Source organism: Balaenoptera musculus, chromosome 15 (genome assembly GCF_009873245.2).
Source record: "Balaenoptera musculus isolate JJ_BM4_2016_0621 chromosome 15, mBalMus1.pri.v3, whole genome shotgun sequence".
Taxonomy (NCBI): domain Eukaryota; kingdom Metazoa; phylum Chordata; class Mammalia; order Artiodactyla; family Balaenopteridae; genus Balaenoptera; species Balaenoptera musculus.
This window is the reverse complement of record NC_045799.1, coordinates 88,042,277-88,066,492: the sequence shown is the minus strand read 5'-3', so window position 1 is coordinate 88,066,492 and position 24,216 is coordinate 88,042,277. Positions and strand designations below refer to the sequence as shown.

The 24,216-nt window shown below is 50.0% G+C and overlaps 1 protein-coding gene across 13 annotated transcripts in view; it reads left to right on the top strand.

The window, feature by feature from the left end:
* Nucleotides 1–24,216, top strand: part of SUN1 (Sad1 and UNC84 domain containing 1) — a 53,400-nt gene that overhangs the window by 26,120 nt on the left and 3,064 nt on the right. For 6 of the 13 annotated variants that reach the window (XM_036824965.1, XM_036824958.1, XM_036824960.1 and 3 more), the window contains 15 exons: nt 4,618–4,815; nt 5,279–5,362; nt 5,615–5,725; nt 6,867–6,965; nt 7,505–7,598; nt 8,176–8,234; nt 8,384–8,529; nt 9,384–9,560; nt 12,319–12,405; nt 13,919–13,962; nt 15,444–15,579; nt 16,984–17,238; nt 17,980–18,064; nt 20,812–20,927; nt 22,957–23,124. In XM_036824965.1, the coding sequence (XP_036680860.1) occupies nt 4,618–4,815; nt 5,279–5,362; nt 5,615–5,725; nt 6,867–6,965; nt 7,505–7,598; nt 8,176–8,234; nt 8,384–8,529; nt 9,384–9,560; nt 12,319–12,405; nt 13,919–13,962; nt 15,444–15,579; nt 16,984–17,238; nt 17,980–18,064; nt 20,812–20,927; nt 22,957–23,124 (1,859 nt within the window). The other 7 variants (XM_036824961.1, XM_036824962.1, XM_036824956.1 and 4 more) reach the window with 5 other exon arrangements.

Sequence of the window (24,216 nt, the reverse complement as noted above, 5' to 3'; positions counted from 1 at the left end):
TTGAAACATGTGTCACCTTGTTTCCAAGCCCTTGGTACCTCGTCTGTTTAATCTGAGCACTGGACTGCGTGGCAGAGCCGGAGGACATGCTCGGGCGGGTGAACGGAGTCTGTACGGGACGGTGCAGGAGGGCAGGGCGCTGTCTGTCCGCTCCCTGTGTTCCTGGCTGTGCCCTGCGCACGAGGCTGCCCAGTTCATACTTCTCAAATGATGATTTTGACATAATGAAGGATGGTACCTGGACTGACAGTTATTTCTATTTTGGCATCTCATCCTTGTGGCTAGACCTTCTGGTTTTGGCTGCTGTAGTGTTACCGACCTCCTTAGCGTTAGTAGAGCAGTGTGGGAACACAGTGAGGGGAAGGGGGTGGCAGAATCAATATGAGGGTTTCCTCTGTAGCAGTTTCTGGATCGTGTGGGTGCTGTGGAGACCAGCATCGCTGAGCGCTCACTCTGCCCCCGCGCTCTGTACCCATGTCCTCACTGACCCTCACAGCAGCCCCGCTGGACGGTTGTCACCCTCATTGTACAGACCGGTAAACTGAGGTTCAGCCAGCTTCAGACACTTGCTGGTAAGTGATGGAGCTTGGACCTGGCCCCAGGCATCTCGCCTGCAGGGCACCCTCCCCGAGACGCTGTGTCCTCTGAGTGCTCTCCCAGGGCCGAGACTCCGTACCTGACATGCTGTGTATCGGGTTTTGAGGCTGCATTTTGAAGTGTGCCGTTGCTGAGTTGAGCATAACACCCTTCTCAGGGTAAAAGCACGTTCCACAAACGGTACCTGGTGGAGTCGTGGTGCTCGCAGGTCGCCGCCTGTCTGTGGCAGTGTCTGCTGCTCTCCCCCAGCTCCGTCTGCGTCACCAACAATGCAGCCACTTGTTCTGACAGCATGGAGGATGGTGGGCCTGAGCCCAGCTGTGCGGTTGCTGTGTCTTCAGAGGGAAGGTCAGCCGTGGTAGCTTTGGTGGCAGCTTCTGGAAACTCATCCCACTTCCTGCTTAAATCGGTCTTGAGTATTTTGGCGGAGTAAACAAGTTACTATACTGTTAGTTGCTTTGGGCTTCTATTCTTATCATGCCCCTTGCTCTTTTAGATTATAGCAGTGGTTTGTAGAGCCAATGCTAATTTATTACCTTTGAAAAAATTTGTTTCTAATTATTTGAGTAAAACATTTATCAAAGAACTTTTGAAAACCACAGAGGTGTGCAAGGAAGAAAATTAAAATCCCCCGTAACCTACACCCAGAGGCTTTTCACTCTTATTGCGTGGTTGAGGTCACACCGCATGAATTTGTTACATAAGCATATTTACTCAAAATGTGGGTAACTCTTCACAATCATAAGTTAACCCCCACTCCACATTTCCTTTCTTTCTGTTCTTTTTCTTACATTCTCATTGTGAAATCTTTAAACCTTTAAATTTATCTATTTATTTAATAGATGAATTAAGTCTCCCCTTGTCCCTCCCCAGTCCCTGTCTGGTTTTGCTTTTGGAGGGAGCTGCAGCTAATCCTGTTCATGGTGGGTTCTTCTGCCTTTTTAATGAGGTGAAAGTCATATAACATGAAATCAACCAACTATTTTAAAGCGTACAGTCCACTGGCATTTCGCAGTGTTGTGTAAGCACCACCTGAATTTTGCTTTCATGTTCCTACAGAAACATGGAGTGTGTTTTTGTCTTTACTTCAAATACATGGTTTTGCAGTTTTTTTCATTTTAAATGGTAATTGCGATGAACTTCATTCTTTTTGATGCCTGTCTAATATTGCATTTATGGTTGTATCGAAATTTGTTTAGTCAGTGTCTAGGTGGACATTCAGGCTTTCTTGTTTGTACACTTTTAAAAGCAGTGTTTTCTTTGGGTGTATTTGTGTATGTGCACAAATCTTCGGGGTAGGCAGGCCAGAAGTAGCATAGGTACGTTAAACATCATTCATCCCGCCTGAGCCACGTAGTTTCTGATTCTGAAACTTTTTGAGGTTCAGGTTGAGTGCGTTGTTGACAAAACGTGATTTTCTGGGCCACATCAGAAAGGCTTTAAAAGCCTTCCATGTGTTTTCCCTGGGACATCGAACAGTGCTCAACAAAGCAAGATGCTGATAGGACGCGTGCAGATGAACAGATTCAGTACTCCTGTGAGGATTGGCATCTGTGTGAGAAACCTGTAGGGACTGGAGACCCGGGAGACCCGGCTCTGCCAAAAGGCGTTCCTACGTGGGCCGGTGCGCCTCGGGCCTCCCTGGCCCCTGGGCTAACCGCACAGAAGGACCCAGGGAATTGGAATCTGAAAACACACACTTCTGTGTTTTTTCTCTTGCCTAAGGCAATGCTTGCGTCCCCCAGTAGAAGGTGTAAACTAACTCAGAAAAGATAGGTCTGAATGAATGAATGAATGAGTGAATGAAAAGTCATTCCTTTGAAACTTTGTCAGTTGTCTTGGTTGCTTTGAGCAGAATTTTGCTAATTGAATCAGCCTCAGTCTTTAGAGAAGTAAGGACGGAAACATCTGCTGCTTCCGGGAGAGGGACAGGCCAACTTGGCTGACTTCGGGGTCTGACGGCTGTGACTGCCGAGCAGCTAAGGCTGAAGTGGACGGCGTGACACGGCTGCGGCTCGGCCTCTGAGCTGAGCAGCTGAAATACTACTGACCGGCTTTAAGGGGGAGCAGCTCCGACGGAGCCCGTCCTCCTGAAGAAACCACAATTAGCAATTAAATATATTTTAAAAAGTGTTCCACCCAGCAGCTTCTAAATAAATACTTATCACTGCTGAGAAAAGAAGATTTTGTACAATTTCAGTTTAAATAGATTCTTCCAATTGACTTCCCAAAAGACTGTCCAGGATTGCCCTCCCCCTATGGCCACGTGAGGGTCCCCATTCCATGTACTCTTGCTAAATAAGTGTTTATATTTTTGTTCTTTTAAAACGTTGCCGATTTGATGAATGAAAAATGGATTTTAGTGTCACTGATGGTCAGTGAGACAGATCCTGCATTACCTCTTCATGAATTTTTCTGTTTTTGTCCGACCTCTGTATAAAGTCCACACTGCGCTGTAAAACAAAGAAGAGTGTGAGTTGGGTAACACAGAGTTGGCCCTGACACTTGGTGGCTTCTGGCCCCAGGTTTATATTTGTTTTGGTTCAGGGCTCCAATTCACAGATAGCCTACTCCTTTATTCAGGCTATCTGGGGGGGAAAAACTCTGATTTTATTTCTTCTAAATCACTCCAGCTCAGACCTCTCCAGTCCCCGCTGGCCTCACGCATGTACCCTAAACTCAGGGAGCTGAGCCAGGGGTGAGTGGATGGGCTGGGTGTTTGTGCTTTGGGGCACGCCGGCAAGCAGCCCCGTCTGCAGGCCGTCCCGTGGAGCCGCTGTGCAGGACCAAGCCTCATACCTCAGCTGCCACTCAGTGAAGAAACTTTTTTTTAAACATCTTTATTGGAGTGTAATTGCTTTACAACGTTGTGTTAGTTCCTGCCGTATAACAGAGTGAATCAGTTATACGTATACATATATCCCCATATCCCCTCCCTCTTGCGTCTCCCTCCCACCCTCCCTATCCCACTCCTTTAGGTGGTCACAAAGCACCGAGCCGATCTCCCTGTGCTGTGCGGCTGCTTCCCACTAGCTATCTATTTTACATTTGGTAGTGTAGGTATGTCCATGCCACCCTGTCACTTCGTCCCAGCTTACCCTTCCCCCTCCCCGTGTCCTCAAGTCCATTCTCTGTGTCTGCGCCTTTATTCCTGTCCTGCCCCTAGGTTCTTCAAAACCTTTTTTTCCTTAGATTCCATAGATATGTGTTAGCATACGGTATTTGTTTTTCTCTTTCTGACTTACTTTACTCTGTATGACAGACTCTAGGTTCATCCAGCTCACTACAAATAACTCAGTTTCTAGAAACTCTTTTTTAAGAATAAAAATTTCTAGCCACTGTGATTTGCAGACTGTCACCCTGCACGTTGTGGGTTATAGAGGTCGCACTGTCTGTCCTGGTGCTCCAGGTGCTGAGGAAAAGGAGCCGAGGATGGCCAGGCAACTTTGGCAAGACGTTCCATAGTTTACTGAGCCTCAGGTGGCCACGTCGGGTGTCTCTGTGTACCCTGCTGCACGTGCTGTAGCGGACGTCCTTGAAGGGGCTGCTTCTCGCTGACAGGCCTTCTCGAGGCTGGGAACACAGTGGGATTGCTGGGCCGGAGGTCAGGGAAGAGAAGTCGTTGGCCAGTTTCTAAAGATGGTAGCGTGTGTGTAAACAGCATTGGGGTGAAGTGACCTCAGATTGGATGTTTTATGGAAGACGGCCTGCGGGAGAGATGTGGTGCTGCTGGCGCTCCAGGATGGGGCTGGTTTGCAACTCGGCCCGAGCGTGTGTCTCTGGTGTCCATTTAAAAAAGTGGGTTCCAGGGAATTCCCTGGCCGTCCAGTGGTTAAGACTCCGCGCTTTCACTGCCCGGGCTTAGGTTCAGTCCCTGGTTGGGGAACTAAGACCCTGCAAGCCGCGAGGCACAGCCGAAAAAAAAGTGGGTTCCACTTTGCCCAAAGTGAGTAATCGGGCTCTGACGTAGCAGGGAGCGCGCGCTGCGGAGGAGTAACTGTGTGCACGGTTTCTCACTAGGCCGCACCGCTCGCTGCGGGGATAGCATCTTGTCGCTGGTCACGCGCACCTCGGCGTCCTTTCCTTCGTTCTTAGTTCAGCTCTTCCAAGTGGCTTTAATGAAGCTCAATTATGAATCAGAGAATTACAAATTGAAAAGTTATGAATCAAAAGATCGTGAATCAAAAAGCTGTGAGTCAAAAAGCCATGAATCAAAAGGTATTTAAATACTTTCTTCCTCCTTTTTCCACCAAATAGAGCTTTCAAGGTGGAGAAAACACTCTTTTCCCCGCGTGGCGCTTCGCTCACGCCCTCTCCTCGCGTCGTTCGCGGCCTCTCGCTTTCGCGGCCTTGCTGTGCATCTCTCTCCCTGTTCTCTGTGCAGTTCTGGATGTTTCCTGGAAGTTGATCAGGGTTTAAACATTAAATAAAAAGTTAATACACTCATCTTTTTATTCTTACGACCTTTTTTAAAGCAAAAAATTTATCTGACTGGCATTTAAAATGTTTCAAAAATGTTTGAAGCGGGCCCATCCCGTGTGGTGGTCAGGGCATGCCCCGGGCTGGCGGGACTTGACGACGTTTCCTGAGCGAGGCGGTTACCTCGCTCCCGGCCTGCACGCCCACGGCCACTCTGCAGAGCCCCTGCCCCAGGCTCAGGCCCCTCTCGCCTGTGTTGCAGCTCACTCCAGTCACTGTGGGAGGATGAATATGAGAGAGCCCCTCGGCGAGGACGGCCACCTCCGTGCAAACGGGGCGTCGCTGTGTAAGTATGGCTCGGCCGCACCTGTGCCCTCCTTTCAGGCCGTCCTGGGGCCCCGCTGGTTAGGACGGGGCCAGGGCTCTCGCTGCCCCACTTCACACCAGGAGCCTACAGCCACCAGGGGGCACTGGCTGGGATTTTGGTTTTTCATAATTGAGTTTCCTAGTTTTTTCAAACTGCCGTTGCTGCACACCGTTGAGATTGACAGGGTTTGCGTGTTCATCTGTCCAATTAACTGCTTGTCCCACCCCACAGGCGATGACTGTAAGGGGAGGAAGCACCTGGAAACACGCACCGCCACCCGCTCGCAGCCCTCAAGGCCAGGAGGGCTGGCAGGGACCGTGGGGCTCGCCTTGTCCCATGCAGGTTGTCTCTCGCGCTTTTGTGTTTTGTTTCTGTCGTGTTTTCACAAATGCTCCTTGTTCATTGTTTCTTTGTGTTTGGAATTCAGGTGTTCAGTAAAAACAGGAAAATAATAACTGTCTTAAAATATGGAGAATATTGCTCTTGAAAAGCTTCTTTGTAAGCGTATTTAGTATAAATTAAGCATATGGAAAGTAACGTATTTGAGGTGAGATGAACGGCTTAGAAGAAGCTGTGTCCTGCATGGGGGATGGCTGGCCCGCACCCAGGAAACGGGCCACGTCCTGAGCCTGTGCAGCCGGGGTGCTATGGAGAAATCCCGTTTGCACCTGTCAGTGTCTTGCCGAAGGGTGCCTTTATAGCAGCTTTCTTTAAAAGCTGAACTTCAAAATTTGTTGTCTCTTAACTGTTAATTGGTAAGCATAAAGCAATAGATTTTTTAAAAAAATCCTCTTACACCATGTTTCTTTGCACGTCAGCCACATTGGAATTGCTTAATGTTGTCAGGAGTCAACACGTAAATGCTGGTGTGGGTGTATTACTTCCAGCGGTCACTCTTAAAAAATGAAAACAATTGATTTCACGAGCAGTTTTCTGCTTTATATAATGTGTGACGTTCGGTATAAAGTTTATTGTGTTTTATTTTGTCATCCAGTGGGACTACCGGTTATAATTCCAAAATACTTTTTCACCGGGCTGTAGGAAGATTTTCATCTTGCTGTTTGAGTAACCCTTGTCTCACCCAGAGCATGTTAACTGCTGGTGTCCACGGAATCTTACTTGCTTTAAACGATTGCGCTGTCTTTCCAATACCCATTCTGCCAGCAGCAGCTGTGCACACGTGCAGGGCAGCTGCCAGCCAGCCCCCGCGGGTTTATAGGAAACGTCTGCATTTTACGTCCTGCATGTCTACAGGCAGAAGCGAGTGAAAACTGTTCAGACACAGAGCAGGGTTTTCATAAGTTAGTTTCAGTATCTTGCTTGGACTTCAAGTAGTCGATTGTTTTTCTTGAGGAGAGACTCTTGACTGTCTGATGCGAGAGGATTTTGGTACAGTGCCACACGGTGGGTGTCTCTTGCCGCGTTGGGACTGTGGGGCTGGTGTTTGAAGGTGCCCCTCCCGCCCACATCTTCTCCGGCACAGGTCACTTCTCGGTGCAGGCGCTGTGCGAGGTCGGAGCCACGGGAGGGTTTGTGTCCAGGACGGTGTCATCGGTGCTGTGGTTGGCGGTGGCCGCTCCAGGTGGTTATTTTGGCTTTCCGTGTTAGCGTTCGCTCCTAGGCTGTTGGCAGTTAAGCACCTGCAGTAAACTGTTCACCTAACCAAGTAAACATTTCATTTTCGGTTTACATGCTTTGACCCTTGATGTAACGTGTTCCATCCTTTATTACTTAGCAGTGCTAACATACTGTGCTTTTGGCTGCATGGCATTCATTGTTTCTCCAGTGTATTGGGTGCTGTTGTAAGTCTAGCTGCTTGGTTTTACTGTACTTGAGAACGAACGCATGGGTTTGTTGTTTACTCTTTTGTATCTTGTCTTGTGTATGACATATTGCTTTGTGGCTTATTTACGTTCCAGTGTTTGAGTTATGGATATTCGTGCTGTGATGACTAAGCATTGTCCTAATATACTTCATCCCTAACTTCATCTTAATATACTTTCAAAGCATCTGTTAGTATATTTCCTTATGCTGCTAGCTTGGCCTTCACAAAACCAGTCCATTAGGAGTTTGGTTTTCCTAAGAACGTTTCCTTAGAATGTTTGGTGTTTTCTCTTTTAGGGAAGGCAGCATCTGAAGTATTCTGGTGGCTTGGGATTGGATGGTACCAGTTTGTTACTTTGGTTTCTTGGCTGAATGTGTTTCTTCTTACAAGGTAAGGAAACTGATATCATGTCAGCTTGGTGTTTTAAAGAACTGATTTTGTGCTAATTTCGTGGTATCATTTGATTTAATCATTTTATATTTTGCAAAGTGCTTTCATATTCTTAATTTTTCAAACCACTCCTGTGAGAAAGGAAAGGCAGGTGTCATCCTTGAAGAAAACCGGAGTGTGCAGAGTTTAAGTGACACGTCCAAGATTACACAGCCGGGCGGGTGTGCTCGGGACGAGACCTGGACCCTCTGGCGCACTTGCCCCAGCGCCGGGTTGCCTCGGTGGGTCGATGACCAAGGTCCTTGAGTGCCCTCCTGTGCTCCCAGCCCGGCGCGTTGGCAGTTAGTGACCTGCTGGGTTGTTCACGTGGGCCCGGAAGACAGCACCTTGTGGCCAGGTTTTCCTTCAAGCAGCCACTTACCTTGTGGATAAAACTAACTGCGTTTCTCAGCCTGTGGACTTCCACTTTAAATTAGGGAGGGGGTATTTTGTATAAAATTATCTAGAGAGGTCATACAGAATGGTGAGCCCTGCCTTCTACTTTTTCCAAGTTAAATGTTTTTCTTTTTATTCCTAGGTGCCTTCGAAATATTTGCAAGTTTTTAATCTTGCTCATTCCACTATTACTTTTACTAGGTAAGTAAAATTTTACTTTGTTACCTAAGATGACTAATATGTACACATGTATATATATGTAAATCAGTGAAAGAACTGAACATTTAAGTACACCTTTTGAAAAGCACTGTATGTACAGGTGTATACGGTTGCTTTTTCTCTCCTTCAAGGTGCAAGTATTTCATTATGGGGCCAGGGTGATGTCCTTTCACTCCTGCCTGTGTTAAACTGGATGCCCAGCCACAGAGCACAGGGGGTGGATGACCCCAGGACCACGCTCACACCCGACACTTCCCACCCGAACCAGCCTCTGCAGGTAATCAGTTAGGATGCGCTCTTCCCTGGCGTTGCCAATCTGTGTTCTCCAGCGTAAGTTTCCATACTACTTATAAACTACAAGGTAGGTCAGTTGGGCACTCTGTTTTAGAAAATATTTTAAAATGTCAAATAAGCATGTCTTACAGCTCCTTAAATGTTCCGAAACAATTCAAGTAATGCGTACGGGCACACCTCAGAGATACTGCATGTTCAGCTCCAGTATCACACGAATATTTTGGCTTCCTGGTGCATATAAAAGTTATCTTTACACTGTACTATAGTCTGTTAAGTGTGCAATAGCATTACGTCTAAAAAAATAATGTACAGGCCTTTATTGAAAATACTTCATTGCTAAAAAATGCTAACCATCATCTGAGCCTTTAATGAGTTGTAATCTTTTGGCTGGCGGAGGGTTTGAAATATTTTGAGAATTACCAAAGTGTGACACAGAGACACAGAGTGAGCAGATGCTGTTGGGAAGATGCGAGGACAGACTCACTGGACGCAGGGTCCCCACAGACTTCATTTGTGAACAATGCGGTAGAGCGAGGTGTGCCTGTATTTCAAGCGGTCTCATTATTTAGTTCATTTTCATTAAAAAAAAGTTTTCATTACTTTGGAAAATACAGAAAGCATAAAGAAGAAAATAAAAACCACCCATAGTCTGCCACGTAAAGGAAATCACGAATGACGAACATTTTCATATCTTTTCCTTTGGGGGTGTGTGTGTGTCGTAGTTGACGTTTTACTGTAACGCTCTGTTTCGTTGTTTCGACTTATCCTGTACTGTACTCTCCTTTGCCAGGTTGACCTTCTCGTTTGTGTCACCTTTGGAACTTCTTACTGTTTCAGGTTGGCGATGAGGTTTTCCACTGGCATCGGATGAGTGAAGTGGAAAGGCAGGTGGCTGCATTGTCGGGACAGTGTCACAGCCATGACAAGAAGCTTGGAGAGTTGTCAGCCTTGCTCCAGAAACTGCAGGCGCGGGTGGACCGGGCAGATGGCAGCAATGAGGGGGTGTCGCCCCCGGTGAGGAGCGTGGTGGGGGCAGCATCTCAAGGGGGCTGGCACTGGTGGGCTGTCGGGCTCCCAGGTGATGCCACCTTGGAGTTCTCGGGTGTTGTGTTTTCCTTTTGGGGACAAGGAATAGGAGGGCCCTGCAGTGAGAGGTGGCCACATGGATGGCAGTGTGGGTTCCTGGCCTGCAGTGGCGGGGAGCTGCGGTAGGTGCCCCCAGAGGAGATGCCACGTCTGAGGCCAGGGTAGGGGGTGGGGTGCACTCTGGGAGCAGGCAGGGTTGGGGGAGGGGTGGAGGCGCGTGGGTGACGCCCAAGAGTGAGGTCAGGCTGCGGCGGGACAGACGGGTGTCCCTAGCCTGCGTTTTAATTGGTGAATGGATTGAACACAATTGAATGAAATTTTTCTGGCACTGAACTGAAAAGCTCAAATTTGTGATTTAAAATATCTCAAGATCATGAAATAGTTGAGTAACTACTATTCCTTATGAAACCGTAGGCCTGTATATACGTGTCTCATTTATTTGGTTCTCAAGGAAAGGCTTGTCAGTCCATTTTCCTCAAAACTGATGTTTATTTTCTTAAGTTCCACAATGATTTAATTTAGGTATTTTGGATTGAAATCTTTAAAATAGGCGTTGCCCCTTGTCTCCACAAATGCTTTTCCCTGATCCTGTTTTCTCAGCAAAGAGCCCACTACCCACCCAACTGTTGGCACTCCAACCGGAGGGGACCCTCCACCCCTGATCACGCATGTCTCGTCGGCCTGCGGACCCCTCAGGGCTCCCCACGGCCCCACCGTGCTCTCGAGCAGCCTGGCTCTGCCTCGACTTGTCTCGGGGTGGGTGCCCCTTGCCGGCTGTTTCCTGACTGGGCTCAGTGTTCCCACCCTCCTGCTCACCTGTCCCGGCATCAGCGTGCGCCCCTGTTTGTAGCTGTTGCTGGCTTAATCCACTGTGTTCTCACACCTGTTGGGGGCAGAATGTGTGAATCGTCTCGATTCTGGTCGGGTCCCTGTAACGTGCTGACAGGCGCTGGGATCCCAAAGTTACTAGGCTTGTTCCACCTCTGCGTGGCCCCCGGGTGCCTGCTTGGGGTTCTCACATCCAAAGGCCACCTGGTGTCCTGCGTTGATTCCTCACTAGTTGCTTATTTTTGGCTTCTCAGCCGTAGAACTGAGATGATTTCAGTGAGATCCAGTTAACACCGTCAGGAGTGTTCTGTTCCTCATTTTAAAATGAGATTCGAGATGTGATGAGCTGAGTGCAGATTTAGCTCATCCTTCCCACGCTGTCCTCCACCACTTACCCCTGTTCAGGTATGCTGGTGACGGTGACCCTGGCAGACTGAAGCTTGGTTCTGCGGCTGCCACACACTGGTGGTCAGCGTGCTGACTACCTGCTATCCTTCCCTGAGCGGTTGGCACAGGTTTATCCCACGTGTGTCTCCAGGAGAGTGGGCCGCCTGCTGCATGTGGCTGTGCGAGTTTAAAGTATTAACACTTAGGGACTTCCCTGGCGGCCCGGTGGTTAGGACTCGGCGCTTTCATTGCCATGGCCCGGGTTCAATCCCTGGTCTGGGAACTGAGATCCCACAAGCCCCGAGGCACGGCCCCCCACCCCAAAAAAAAAATTAACACTCAGTAACATTTAGCTTCTGTTTCAGTTGCCCCAGCCACACATCAGGTGCTCCGGGGCACATGTGGCCGCCGTGCTGGGCAGAGGCCGTCCCGCTGTGCCCAGGGCCGGCGGGCTGTGCAGTAGGAGGCCCGGCCTGGCCGTGAGGACGTGCAGCGAGTCCAGCGGCTGACCCTCCCACGTCCCAGTGCCCTGGGGTCGTCCTCCCAGTGGCCCTTCGTCCTTTAGCTTCGTTTTACCTGATTTGTCATCTTCTATTTTTATAAGTCATTGTGGTTATATTTTGGAATGAGATGGGGTATAAATCAGTGAATGAAACTCCTGTAATAAGAGTATATAATGACTTACTGTTTTTCTTTCTGACTGGATTTTAGTTGTTCAGAATGTGCAAGCGTTCTTTGCCGGTGGTGGTGTCTCCTGTATGGATGTCCTTTGATTATATAACTGGCAGAGATTTTTCTAGACCTTCCCAGGGAGTGTATCTGATAACCTTACTACAGATTTACCTTCTAAGAATTGCTGAAGAAATGGGTGGGAATATGCTGGACGAAGACTGTTTTCAAAGCTACTTATGTTGAGAAAACATTTTTCTCTCTCTGGCTGCTGTGCTGATCACTTCTGTCCCTGAGCCGGGGAGGAGCTTGCCTGCTTGGCCGCCCGATCGGAGCTTTCATCCCCTGATCAGCACTGTTCTGAGGGCTCTCGCACCGGTTCTGATGACCGTTGAGATGTCACACATTTTATGCAAATATGAAAGATCAAGAGGGAGTGAGTGGGCCCTTGGTGGTTGTGGTGTAAGTCTCTGGGTACAGCGGGTGCCTAGGGAGTGTGTGTTGAATGAATGGTAATTGCTCTGCTGTCCATGCAGGTGTTTTTGGTAATTACCAGTCTTCTTAACGAATATTCTCCTGTGACTAGAAAAGCTGTTTGTGCCTTTTATCTTAGGGCAGGTTTCAGAGGCGGAGATGAGGACGTCACTGAGGTCACCCCCATGGGATGCTGTGTCCAGCTGTGACCACACAGTCTCTGGCTGTTGTTGTGCTGTGTAGAAACAGCACGGCCTGACTGGCCAGGTTTGGGCTTATTTGTTGCTTAACTTTCTCTACCATTTGTTCATTCATTTTCCTTTTCAAGACCGACTGTGTGACTCTCCACCAAGAATATGAATTGCGCATCTCCGGCCTGGAAGATATTCTTGGAAAACTGACAGAAAGATCTGAGGTATTCACGCTCTTGACCTTTCACTTGCAGCCCCAGCACCGTGATTTCCTTGATAAGTGTCAGCTGCAGTTACTGTGCTCGGTCCCCAGCCTTCACAGTGCTTCCTTTAGGGTGTTTGCTGCCATCCTTTATAAAACGAAAGGGAAATATTTCTTTTTTTTACATTTAAAAATTTTTTCTATTTATTTATTTTTATTTTTGGCTGCGTTGGGTCTTCGTTGCTGCGCGTGGGCTTTCTGTAGCTGCGGTGAGCAGGGGCTACTCTTCATTGTGGTGCGCAGGCTTCTCACTGCGGTGGCTTCTCTTGCCGTGGAGCACGGGCTCTAGGCGTGCGGGCTCAGTAGTTGTGGCTCAGGCTCAGTAGTTGTGACTCATGGGCTCTAAGTGCAGGGGCTTCAGTAGTTGTGGCACACGGACTTCAGTAGTTGTGGCTCATGGGATCTAGAGCGCAGGCTCAGTAGTTGTGGCGCACGGGCTTAGCTGCTCCGCGGCATGTGGGATCTTCCCGGACCAGGGCTCGAACCCATGTGCCCTGTATTGGCAGGCGGATTCTCAACCACTGTGCCACCAGGGAAGTCCCCGTTGTTTTTCTTTTATGTTTCGTAAGTGTGTCCAGCTCACTGGCTCCCAGGTGGGGGTGGTTCTCCTCACTGTCACCCAGCCTCCACAGGGTGACAGTGTCTGTGGACAAGGGAGTGAAGGTTCACCCTGAACCTTCTGACAGAGGGATTTTCTGGTCAGAAAGTCTAGTCTTGTCAGGTGTCGGGCAGGCGGAGGGAGGAGACGGGCATCTGCATGGACATGGGTGAGGACTGGGGGCGCCGAGTGGGTGGCCTGGATCCCCTGATGGGCCTCAGGGGAGACGCACCGCCCTCTGGAGCTCAGGACTGGCCGCTGCATTGCTGACCGTGTCAGAGGTGGACAGTTCAGTCCGTTCGTTGATTAGATGTTTCCAGGGTGCCTGAGGAAGAAGCGCGCCTCCGTGAGGAAGCTGGCGTTGGTCCTGTGCCGTGTCGCCCGCCTCTGTCGAGTTACGGCCTACATGGCCGCTGGGCCTCGGCTCGCGTGGGGTGGTGGGTGCCCGCGCCTGTGAACAGGCCGTGTTAATAAGTCATGCCTTCGTGTGTAAATCTGCCGTCCTCCTCCTTGTCCTGCCACGTTGAAAGCACTTACCAGAGGTGGTGGCAGCGCCGGCGACATTTGGCTTCCTGGCCTGTGTCCTGGTTACAGGAGTTGCTTATTTTGAAAATCCATCAAGCTGCTTTTTTGTATGACCTGTGCACCTCTCTAAGTATACATTGTGTGTCGTCTTTTAAAAGTCTGCTTTGAAAAGTAAACATCCCTCACCTGCCTGCCAACAGGCAGGTCTGGGCTTTAAATTAAGGGGGGAAAAATCCTAGATAAATATGTGTATTTCTATTTCTGTTTATATGTATATAGTCAAGTATATGATTTTATGGAAAGTTGGTATGTAACTTGTGTATTTAAACGGATTGTTTCTCATACATTTTAGGCCATCCAGAAGGAATTAGAACAGACTGCGCTAGGAACAGTTAGGTAGGATAACTTCAAGTAAATTCGTCTGCTGTCTTCTGTGCTCCTCTGCGTCACGTGGGGCTGTGCCGTCCTTAGCAGGGGCATGGTTTGCACCTGGGACGACTGGGCTGTGTTGGTGGTAACAGTCCCAGCTGGTGTCTTTCTGGGAGGCCCTTCAGGGCGCCTGAGGATGGAGGGGGGCCGGGGAGCTTGTTACCATCCACCTCCATGCAGCACCAAGGACAGCGGGGGCCCCCCGCCTTTGCTCTGGGGAGGCTCCCTGCCCGGATGTGCCGGGAGGGTCCTCAGGGCGCGAGGAACGGGCTGTGAGCTCATGGCACAGCGTGGAGTGGGCTCCCTGCCTGGACCTCTGCTGGCTCTGCGGGCACCACAGTTCAACCCTGGTCCCCCGCTCGGCAGCCCCTCGAGGGGGCCAGACACCCGCCTTCTGAGCTGCGAGGCTCTCACCAAGGCTGGGCCTCCTCTGAGCCCTTTCTTTGTTGCTAAACAGCCCTGGTCCCTCAGCAGTTTCAGGGGGGTGGCGTTTGGTCCCTCGTACCCTGGTTGCTTTTCTCCCGCACATTTGTCAGCTTCCCTGAAGTCCCCTGGCAGCATGGAGCTTCTTCCTGTCTCAGAGCCGCTCACTGTTTTCACACCATTGGTTTTGTCACCTGGGTCCTCTCCACCCCAGTGTCTGAATAGGACACTGTTACCCTTTTGTTACTCCAGTCACTCCACTCACCGGCTCAGCGCTCAGCTCGGGAGAGAGCAGATGATGAGCTTTACCTCTCGTCTTCCCGCTCTAGCTCCTGTGTGTCTCTGTGGATCCTATCGTGTGATTTGAGACCTCACCCACCCTCCTCTCAGGATGGGGATGAGTGTTAGCGCACTTCTAACGTTCCTTTAGAGCCTTTACATATCAGAACACCTTTTGACTGAAGTCATATGGATCCTGCAGTGTTTACCCCGGAGTGCACTCTTCTGAGATACGAACTGTTGGTATCTCAACAACCATAACTACCTATAAACAACTATAAATATAATACCGTAATATTTCATAACGTACAGTACCTACATTAAAATAGAATTGTTAAAACCCTGAAGCCATATGTTTTTAGTTTTCTCTTCCAGTAGCATGAAAAATTCATATTTAATTTTACAGTGATTATCAGTAAACATTGTCACATTTCTGAAGTCTTTTTCAGAATTTTAAGGCGATAGGTACAGGTTTAAATATTAAATAGTATATGAGAGTCCCCACCACCACCCAGAGAAGCATAACCGCTGCTCGTGGCAGGTTTGGCCCCAGCCTGGGCAGGCGTGCGTGTCTGTGCGCGTGCGGACTTTGAGGTGGGAGCAGTCTCTGGGGCCTTGGCTTGAGACTTCTGTGCTGCGGAGGGACAGGGCGGTGTGTTGACAGCGACCTGCCTGGGGACACGGGCGCTTCCCCTGAATGTGCTGTCGGCAGGACTGACCTGTCCTGTCGTCACCCCCCACCCCAGCAGAAGTGACGAGGAGCCGCGCCTCCTTGCCGCGGTCCAGCGTCTGGAGCAGGAGCTGGGGCGTCTGAAAGCAGACTTGTCGGGTTGGCAGCATCTGAAAACCAGCTGCGAGAAGGTGGATGCGACATATGAAAGAGTAAGTTTCCTCAGTCTTTACATTTTGTTTTATCGTAGAAAGTAAAAACACTTGAGTTGATATCTTTATTAAGTTAATTTCAACTTTCTTTAAAAATTTTATTTTACTATATTTGAAGTTTTTAACCATTTTGAATAAAATAATTAAAAATTCAGCTCCCCTCGAATTCCTGCCTCTCCAGTGACACGAGATGTCTTTCCTTCCTTTACACACGCATGGCCAAGGGCTCACCTTTACTGGGGCCAGGGCCATTTGTATATCTTCTCACCAAAGTAGAGTCACGCTGCAGTTTCGTATCACATCCTCACGTCACGGACGTTGCTTCAGGCCTCTGTATCCATGTGCAGAAGAAGAAATCTAGACATTTATAGCTACGTGGAAATGAAAACACGGACATTGGAGTGGCACAGGTCATCCTAAGTCAAAGGCGGACAGTTGGTGGGGAGGAGGTCTCGCAGGCCCAGGGTGACAGTCTGCGGTGCAGGGAGCTGCTGAGGCCGATGGGGCAGCGCAGCAGAGACGCAGCCCAGCCCGGCAGGCAACCCGTCTCCCTGAATGGGTTTGCAGGTCACGTGAATGACTGCTCCTCAGTCCTCAGGATGGCGAGGTGCTGACAGTCTCCTCCGGGGCTGGCTCGGGACACAGGTGTCCTCATGGCTGGGGGACTGTGAATGCCTGCAGCCTTTTTGGGGGGAAGATCTTGAGATGGTCACGGGTCACAGAGACACACAGTCTTTGAGAGAAGCAGCCACGCTCTTGGGACTCTGGGTGCAGAGGTGAAAGCGCCAGCGCAGGGGCCACGGACGAGTGTGCAGTGTTGTGACAGTAGCGCTGAGGTGGCCCAAGTGCCCGCGTCAGGGCAGCAGCTGACCTGTACGGTGGAACATTCCAGAGCCTGCAAGTGAGGAGGTCGATGTGCCCGCTTTGTCACAATGCTGTGCTTTTCCTGGTGCTTCTGCCCCATCTTCCACTCTCTGTGGAGCAAGAAGGGAAGCTTATACACATAATGGTGTGTGTGTAGAAATAATGCACTTGGATGCTTCCAGTCTGCGTAAAGTTACATTTTCAGTTGTGTTTATGACTGTTTCCTTCTCAGACTAAGTTTGAAGACGAGGGGCCCTGTCATCTGCACCTCACCTGGGGCAGGGCCCCTCTCCTGCAGTCCCGTGGGCACCCAAGGCACCTAGGCTGTGCTCTCCTCTATCCCTGTTCCCCTGAATGTATTTCAGCATCTTTGGAGGGTTCTTAAGTTTCGTATGAAGGGAAAAAACCGTGTCAAGTTTCCATTATGGATTTTGAACTGCTGTGTGATCTTTCCAGGGTATCTAAGGTGACAGAGTGAAGAGTTGGAATGATTTAGCTAAAACATTAGATTCATGTTATATTCACCAATGATTTTACTAGGTGGACGCCCAAGTCAGAGAAACTCTCAGACTCATGTTCTCCGGAGATGAGCACGAATCTTCTCTCGAGTGGCTGCTCCAGAAGCTGTCTGCTCAATTTGTAAACAAGGATAACCTGCAGATTTTATTACGAGATTTAGAGCTGCAGATACTGAAGAACATTACCCACCACATTTCTGTGACCAAACAGATGCCAACTTCTGAAACTGTAGTATCTGCTGTGAATGGAGCGGGCGTTTCTGGAATAACAGAAGCGGTAAGTAGACGATGAGAATTGTTTAAAATTCACATAGTAGTGAAACTGATCATCTAGGTATTAAGCTAGCAGATTTTTTAAAAAAAATATTTATCTATCTATCTATCTATCTATCTATCTATCTATCTATCTATCTGCACTGGGTCTTAGTTGCAGCACACGGGATCTTTAGTTGCGGCATGTGGGATCTAGTTCCCTGACCAGGGATCAAACCCGGGCCCCCTGCATTGGGAGTGTGGAGTCTTCCCCACTGGACTACCAGGGAAGTCCCAAGCTAGCAGATTTTGATGTTTTGTTCTGCGAATGGTCTTCTAGGGATGTGATTATGATATAAAAAGTGCTTAGCACCATGCAGGGTGCCAGGAAGGGTAAGCTTCAGCTGTTGTTGTTATCAAACTACTTCTTAGGAGTACTTTATACTTTATTAATCTTTTTGTCCCAAAGACTTGGTCTCCCTGGGTGGCCACATACCTTCTGGAATTACACAAAAATTTCCCATAATACAGTCCCAAGTTACCATCTCTAACGCTAGTCCTTGTTTTGTCCACTTTTTATGGCACTGGGGGTTCCGGCTCTGAGACTTTCTTGCCTGTGTCTGAGCCGGGGGTCCCCACAGTTGAGAGCAGGACTGAGGTTTGGGATTGCTGAGACAGCCCCCGTGCCTGTTGTCCCCAAAGAGAGTTAACTGAAAACATGTCCTTCATTTCTGGGGTCGTCTCCACGTGTGTCTCCACTGCCCAGCAAGCGCGTGCCATCGTGAACAGCGCCCTGAGGCTGTACTCCCAGGACAAGACTGGCATGGTGGACTTCGCCCTGGAGTCCGGGGGTAAGTGCCAGACCCCTGACCCAAAAGTGCTACTATCAGCGGGAGGCCACTCAAGAGGCTGTTACCTGCCCCACGCCCAACAGTAGGGAGCTTGTTAGAACTTTCAGAGATCTGAGAAAGAGCATTATTCTAGGCGAGCCCCTAGTGTTCTGCCTCGGAGCACAGCCAGGTCCCCCAGGAGCTCTGGTGGCTGTGCTTGCAGCTCACGCGTCAGCTGTGGGTGTGAGCCTGTGAGATGACACACACCAGCAAAATCTCAGTTTGGGGGCATTTCAGTAGCTTTTAGGTTTTTCTGGCCATATGAGAGTTTACCACCACAGAATTATTGATTATTCACTTATGATCTTGTGTGTTGTAAAGTGTGTGGGTCTTTTTAAGTATAGAAGTCCAGTAAAAAGAAATTGACCCTAGAGCAGCATAGGCCAAGCTGAATGGAGAGAAGTTTGGGGGTGCTATTCTGGTTCCTCAGGGAAGTGGTCCATTGAGTCTGGAAGTGCTGCGTGGACATGGCACAGGCCCTGGACCAGGTGTATTGGATAAACCAGACTTGGTTTAGTGAAGCATCGTGTCCGTGGACTTCTGTCACCATCCCTCAGTGGCGTCCAGGACAGCACACCCGGATCACACATGGGAACACGGCTGTGAAAACGGGAATGACGTCATGTCAGTTCAGGGAGCATTTTGCCACCATACGTGTTAGAGAAAATCTTGGTTTTCTGCATTTTTAAAACTTAGGAATTGCAGATGAGGGCTGGTTGACTAATACGGTCTCTCGGAGGAAAGGAGGTTCTTGATAACACTTCAGTAATAAAGGGTGAGGGCCTGTGGGAGGGGTGGGGACGTCACCCCACAGTGAGTGTCGGTTACCTGCCCCAGCCGTTCAGGGCATCAGGCGATGGGGCTCAGGCCAGCCTCGCGGAGTTGTGGCCCGTCCCCATCACTCACCCTCTCGCGGGGGCTGTGGCCCGTCCCCATCACTCACCCTCTGGCGGGGGCTGAACAGGCGGGGCAGGAGGCTGCTGCTCCGGGTGGATACCGCCAAGTTCTTCCAGCGTCACAAGTCAGTAAGGTGCTGACTGCTCTTTGTGTATATTTTGTGTAGAATGACTGATTTAGAATATCAAGTGATTTTAGTTTTGTGTTTTGAAATTCAGTGATTTCTGAAGAAATCATTTTCAGAGACATCAAATGACGATTTAACAGTTCAGTGGGACCAGTAGTTGTCATTTTTTCTTAGAGGCATAATGAGTGCTCACAGGTTGGTATGTTATTAATTCAGAATTCTGATAATCCTGACAAGGCTGAACTGAATGTTCTGTTACTGAACAAAACATATATTGGCTCTTTTTAAGTGAAAAAAGTGAGTCACCGTATTTAAGAAGACACTTCTTTAGAATGAGAGTAAGATATTTTAAAAAGAATTCAGTGGTTCAGAAGTTTGGACCTACTGATCAGCTATGTCAAAATCACATTGTTTTCTTGTTTAAAATTCCATCCCATCCAATCCCTTCCCCCGTTATCAGGTGAGAAGCTCTAAAAAGGGCCTGCGGCTGCGTTTGCAGGTGTTCTGAGGGGTTGTGATGTGCAGCCAGGTTAGGGACTGTTGGCTCTTAGAATACAGACTGCTCAGGACTTTTTAGTTTTATTACTCACTTATTTGTTTTTCTTTTTAATTTATTTTAGTTGATGTTTCTTCCCACACCAAGTTGTTTTGGCCTGCTTTGGCAAAGTGGACTTTGTTATTTAACACTCTTTTTATTATTATTTTATTATTATTTACTATTATTATTATTATTATTGAGGTATAATTCACATAACAAACTTCACCATTTTCAAGTGTACAGTTTCATGGCTTTTAGTATATTTATTATGTTGTACAACAGTCACCACTATCTAATTCCAGGACATTTCTTTTTTTTTTAAATTTATTTAATTTATTTATTTTTGGCTGCATTGGGTCTTTGTTGCTGCACACGGGCTTTCTCTAGTTGTGGCAAGCGGGGGCTACTCTTTGTTGCAGTGCGCGGGCTTCTCATTGCGGTGGCTTCTCTTGTTGCGGAGCGCGGGCTCTGGGCGCGCAGGCTTCAGTAGTTGTGGCACGCGGGCTCAGTAGCTGTGGCTCACGGGCTCTAGAGCGCAGGCTCAGTAGTTGTGGCGCACGGGCTTAGTTGCTCCGCGGCATGTGGGATCTTCCTGGACCAGGGCTCGACCCCGTGTCCCCTGCATTGGCAGGCGGATTCTTAACCACTGTGCCACCAAAGAAGCCCCAGGACATTTCTGTTTATTTCCAAATAGAAACCCTGTCCTTGTTAGCAACTTCCTATTACCCCAGCAATTGGTAATCGTCATAATATTTGATCGCTTTGGCCTATTACGTAGGTCCTCTGGAAAACCTGACAGGTAACGCTGGTGTCTGGTTGCATGCGTTGCTCTTTGTTCTACAGCGTGAGCAAAAGCTCACTCAGAGTCGCTGTCCCTGGAGTGGCGGGGGGGGGGGGAGCCCAGTATTTTTAAGCCTTTGGTTGGCGGTAGGGACTGTGTGTCCTAAAGCAGTTGTGAACTGTTGACACTGAATTTGGAAAAAGTAAAATTAAGAATGGAGCTGATCTTCAAGTAGAAGATTCTTTATATGAGTTAGAAACGTGAGAATTTTTAGAACATTTCAAATAAATCTCTACAGGTGGGTAGTGATATTGCTTCCAAAACAGTGGGATAAGATGCTGAGACACATTTCAACTCTGCTGTAGGTGGGAGCATCTTGAGTACCCGCTGCTCTGAGACGTATGAGACCAAGACCGCACTCATCAGCCTGTTCGGCGTCCCGCTCTGGTACTTCTCCCAGTCCCCACGCGTGGCCATCCAGGTGAGCGGGTGTCCGGGTCATCGTGTGCGTGTCGAGGCCTCCGGCACAGTCATGATGCCGGCTGAGACCGTTTTAGGGGTGTGCTTGTTTAGCTTCTTGCTGACATGTAAGCTGGAGCGTGCGGCTCCTCGGTCTCCAGCTCGGCCTCTGCATCAGGCGGACACGTCTGTGGACCCAGGAGCACAGTCCCAGCGCCTCTAGGTCCCCTAGTGCCCCCTCTCACCTCAAAGGTGACTTCCGATGCCACCTGTTGGTTCTGCTTGTGTTTGATTGGTGCAGGCGAGGCCGCCTATCCTGTCCTGTGTCTGGCTTCACCCATTTCTCTAGGGTGTCGCTCACCGTCAGAGCTGGAGGGCCTTCCACGCGGAGGTCGTGTGTTGCGCTTCCTCGGTGTTTCAGGAGGTGGAACGGGTGGAGACACGCAGGTGGCGTCAGGAGGAGCCCCTCTCCCTCTGCACGTCACACCCACGGCTGCTCAGGGGACCGTAGGGCCCTGTCCTCTGGTGCCGTCTGCAGAGGCGCTGGGCGCCTTCACCGCCCCGGGCTGTGCCCACACAGGACTGAGGGACAGAGCTCCAGCGCTCAGAGACGTTCACTGGACCTCGGCGCTAACGAGCTGCCTTACGTTAATGACAGTTTTGGAAGGAAGTTCCAATAACTCCCTCTGTGTGAACCATCCACACAGTAGCCGTCTCTCACTTAAAAAGCACAAATCCGATCCGAGTCGGGAGTTGAGTTGAGCATCACGTCAGGGTCAGTGAACCTCACGTTTTGGGTCCTCCAGTCCCGTCCTAGTGGCCGTCTTGTCCTTGGGGGCTGCCCGGCTTGGCTTTTGTCGTCTGAGCTGCTTGGACTGACCCCGCCGCCCCTGGCCCCAAGCTGCAGGGCCGCCCTAGAGCTCGAAGGGCTCCAGAGTCTCGACGTTCCGCAGCAGGTCACCCAGGCCCACAGCCTTGTCCCTGGGCTGCAGGTTGGGTCTGGAGCTTAGGTAGCGGCCAGTACCTAGGTGCTGGGTGGATGTGAAGGGGCAAGTGGAGGCGGGCCTGCTGGGAACATCCTCTCGGGAGAACCGCACGGCACCCTGGACGGGAGAGCCGGGACTGAGGAACTGTGAGTCGTAGGTGAGGGGCTGCTCGCGGGAAGCCAGAGTCTGCGGAGGGTCCAGGGCCGGCCCCTCCGCCGCGGCCCAGGTCCAGGCCTGTCTGAGAGGGCGCAGAGGAGCCCGGCAGCCGCTGCGGGCGGGAGGGCTGTGCCAAGGGCCCGAGCCCCTCACGCAGGTGGGCAGCGGCGTGTTTGGAGGGGCAGGAGACGCACGCGTGGCATCGGGATGAATGGGGAGTGGGGGCCCCCGTCGTCCTGGCCTCTGAAGACACGCGGCTCTGCCGACTTGACCAAGCCCTGGCGTGGGCTCGTGGCTCCTCTGTTGCTATTAAAAGTGCCCTCACGATGAGTGTGCGCCGCCTCTGCATCTTGTGCCTGTGCCCACGCGCTCGGCCGGAGGTGGCTCTGCAGTCAGTCAGAGGGCGGCCGCATACGCCGATGCGCGCTCTTGCCCAGCGCTGCTTCCCCCGGCGACGGGGTCAGTGTGCAAGAGTGCGCGTCCTCACGGCGTGCACAGCGGATTTTGTTCGGTTCAGGGTTACTGGCAATCTGTGAGATGAGACACGGTGGCACCACGTCATTTAAGTTCGTAATTTCTTGTTGTTCTGCAGGGCGGAGCATCTTTTCCTGTCTGAGGACCGCCTAGAGTTGTGTGTCTTTGAGATGTGTGTGCCGCCCTTTCTCTTTAAGGTTCTGGCTGACTCAGCGCTCGCCTCACGCTGCACGCAGTGGCCCTTTGGGATTACGTCACAAACGCCTTTTGCCTCACTTCGTCTTTTGATTTCGCTCACGACCATTTCTTGCCAGCAAAAATTCCATATTCCCCCCCGCCCCTAATATTAACCAGTTTTTTCTCTTACTGCTCCTGTTTTTCGAGTGGTTAAGAGCTTGTTCAGCTATTGAGTTTTCGTGTTTGCCTTTTCCCCAGCCTGACATCTATCCAGGGAACTGCTGGGCGTTCAAAGGCTCCCAGGGGTACCTCGTGGTGAGGCTGTCGATGAAGATCTACCCGACCACCTTCACCCTAGAGCACATACCAAAGACTCTGTCGCCCACGGGGAACATCACCAGCGCCCCCAAGGACTTCGCGGTCTACGTGAGTGCGCCCGGTCCCGGGGCGGCCCCTCCTCAGCCCGTCTGGGAACCTCCTGGAGACGAGCCCTGCGAAGGCTGGGGACTTGAGAATAGTACCGGTGTCGCTGTCCTCCCCTCTGCCCGCTGACCTCTGAGTAGCCAATAAACGTGGAGGGAGACGTTCCAGGGCTTCCCCAGGGAGGGAGGATGGGGTGCCGGGTGACGACAACAACCCGGCTGTGGGAGGACTGGCCTCTCATCTGCTCGGCCGTAAAGTCTGTTCTGACAACACCGTGAGGCTGAATGTACAGAACAGAATGAGGACGTTGGGAAAAGAACATCCAGAATCCCAGCACCTATAGAAGTCACCATTAACACTGGTATTTTCCCTTAAAAAGTGCAGTTGAGGGACTTCCCTGGCCATCCAGTGGTTAAGACTCTGCGCTTCCACTGCAGGGGGCACGGGTTCAATCCCTGGTTGGGGAACTAAGATCTCGTGTGCCGAAAAAGAAGTGCAGTTGACACAATACCATTCATAAAATTTCACTTCCTGCCTTAAAGAAACAAATTGACCATTAAGTACTTGTCCATGGCAGTGAACTTTACTGTACCAGTTTCAGGTGTACAGACAGCAGCAGCATCTGACATCTGAATACATTAGAGCACCACCCCCCGTCACCCACGCTGGACCCCTTGCCCCGCTCACCCACAGGGTGTGAAGTGATCTCCACACGCTTCTTTAAAGAGCAGCACAGGTGCCCTTGTCCACACCCCCAGTTCACCGTTGTTGACTATTTCAACTCCCCACGTTTCAGGATAAGCCTCTTCGCTTTTTGGTGATCCTTCAGGCTAGACACTCAGGTGGCATTATGTTTCAGGGGTTCGAAGGGGGCCTTTGATTCATCGCACCATACGCATTGTTAGTATGAGAAGCGTTCCTTATCTTGTAGTTCCCTTTCTAATTGAGTCCTCTTTTTTCTAAATCTCTGCTAATTTGATAGATCTTATTTTAATCTACATTTCTATGTATTTCACATGCATGTTTCCTTTTTTGTAGATTCTGGTTTTGTTTCTATTCATTTATCTTTTGGTATCTTAGTTTCCTTATGAATAT